The sequence below is a fragment of the Otolemur garnettii genome, unplaced genomic scaffold, assembly GCF_000181295.1.
Source record: "Otolemur garnettii isolate 467f Iridium unplaced genomic scaffold, OtoGar3 scaffold00116, whole genome shotgun sequence".
NCBI classification, from domain to species: domain Eukaryota; kingdom Metazoa; phylum Chordata; class Mammalia; order Primates; family Galagidae; genus Otolemur; species Otolemur garnettii.
In genome coordinates, this window is record NW_003852511.1 from 3,974,582 (window position 1) to 3,975,806 (window position 1,225).

Below are 1,225 nucleotides of genomic sequence, written 5' to 3' on the forward strand. Positions count from 1 at the left end.
CTGAGGGTTCCCAGGGTGAACGGAACTCTCTGCAAAGACCCCCTCAACCCTGCATCCCACCTGTCTGACCCCCACTTTGGGCCACCCAGCACCGTGCTGATGTTACAGACCATCATGGGGGCATTCAGGGCCGAATAGATGCCTGAGGAGGAGGCGGCATGCCTTGTGCTGGTTGACCAAAAATCAAAAGAATCATGCTGTTGCTGCATTCACATACGTGCATACTCACATACACACATGCATGCACACATGAACACGTATGTGCACAGGTACACACGTAGTTTTTCTTCTAGTTTACCTCACTGGTAGAAGGCGAATGCTCACCAAGGCCTTCTCATTACAGATGAGAATACCAACACCCCAAGAAGTTTGATGACCTTCCACCAAAACCTCAGCCCTGAGAGTGAGCACTGCCTGGGAACGTGCTTCCTCTCTCCAGCTCAGGGCTCTTTTGAGCTTCCTCCACGATTTCTTGGTAACACACACCCTTCTCTCTCTAAAGTCAAACCTGAACTTTCTCCTGCCAGCACTACGCTCCTGCTAACTCCTGAATGAGCAGACGCTGGAGAAGGTCGGCCTTCTCGGGAGAGGAAAGCAGCGTCCTCCTGTGGGCTGCCACCAGCTGGGCCTGCTTTCTACTGGGTCTCCTTGGATGCTGGCTCTTGTGGTGGCAGGGGGATGCTTGACAAGGGTATACTCTCTCTCACACGAAAGAGAGAACTCATGGAGGGCAGAGGCTGTCCTCAATGTCTTCTCAACCAGGTTCCCACCCTCTAATGAGTATTCTATAAAACGTATGTGCAGTTTTTTCCAGGCAACTGGAAAGATGGTGGCCATCAGACTGAGCGAGCGTACCAAAAGCAGCCGACCATCTTTCAAAACAAGAAGAGGGTCCTGTGGGGAGAAACGGGCAAGGAGAAGCTCGCTCAGTACTACGAGAACATCGGTCTGGGTTTCAAGATTCTCAAAGAGACCATCGAGGGCACCTACATAGACAGGAAATACCCCTTCGCTGGTAAAGTCCCCATCCGAGGGTGGGTCTTGCCCGGCGTGGTGACCAAGATGAAGATGCAGAGGACCATTGTCATCTGCCAAGACTCTCTCCACTACATCTGCAAGTACAATCACTTTGAGAAGCACCACAAGAACAAGTCTGCACACCTGTCCCCTGCTTCAGGGATTGGCGACATTGTCACGGTGGGCAAGAGCCAGCCCCTGTGCAGGA

General features: G+C 52.4%; 1 protein-coding gene across 1 annotated transcript in view; it reads left to right on the plus strand.

Moving 5' to 3' along the window:
- The first annotated feature begins 678 nt into the window (after positions 1-678).
- The window catches only part of LOC100953810 (40S ribosomal protein S11-like), a 4,111-nt gene continuing 3,564 nt past the window's right edge, over positions 679-1,225 (plus strand). The window contains exons 1-2 of the mRNA XM_012809896.1: positions 679-691; positions 815-1,217. Of these exons, the coding sequence (XP_012665350.1) occupies positions 679-691; positions 815-1,217 (416 nt within the window). The remainder of the gene's footprint in view (positions 692-814; positions 1,218-1,225) is intronic.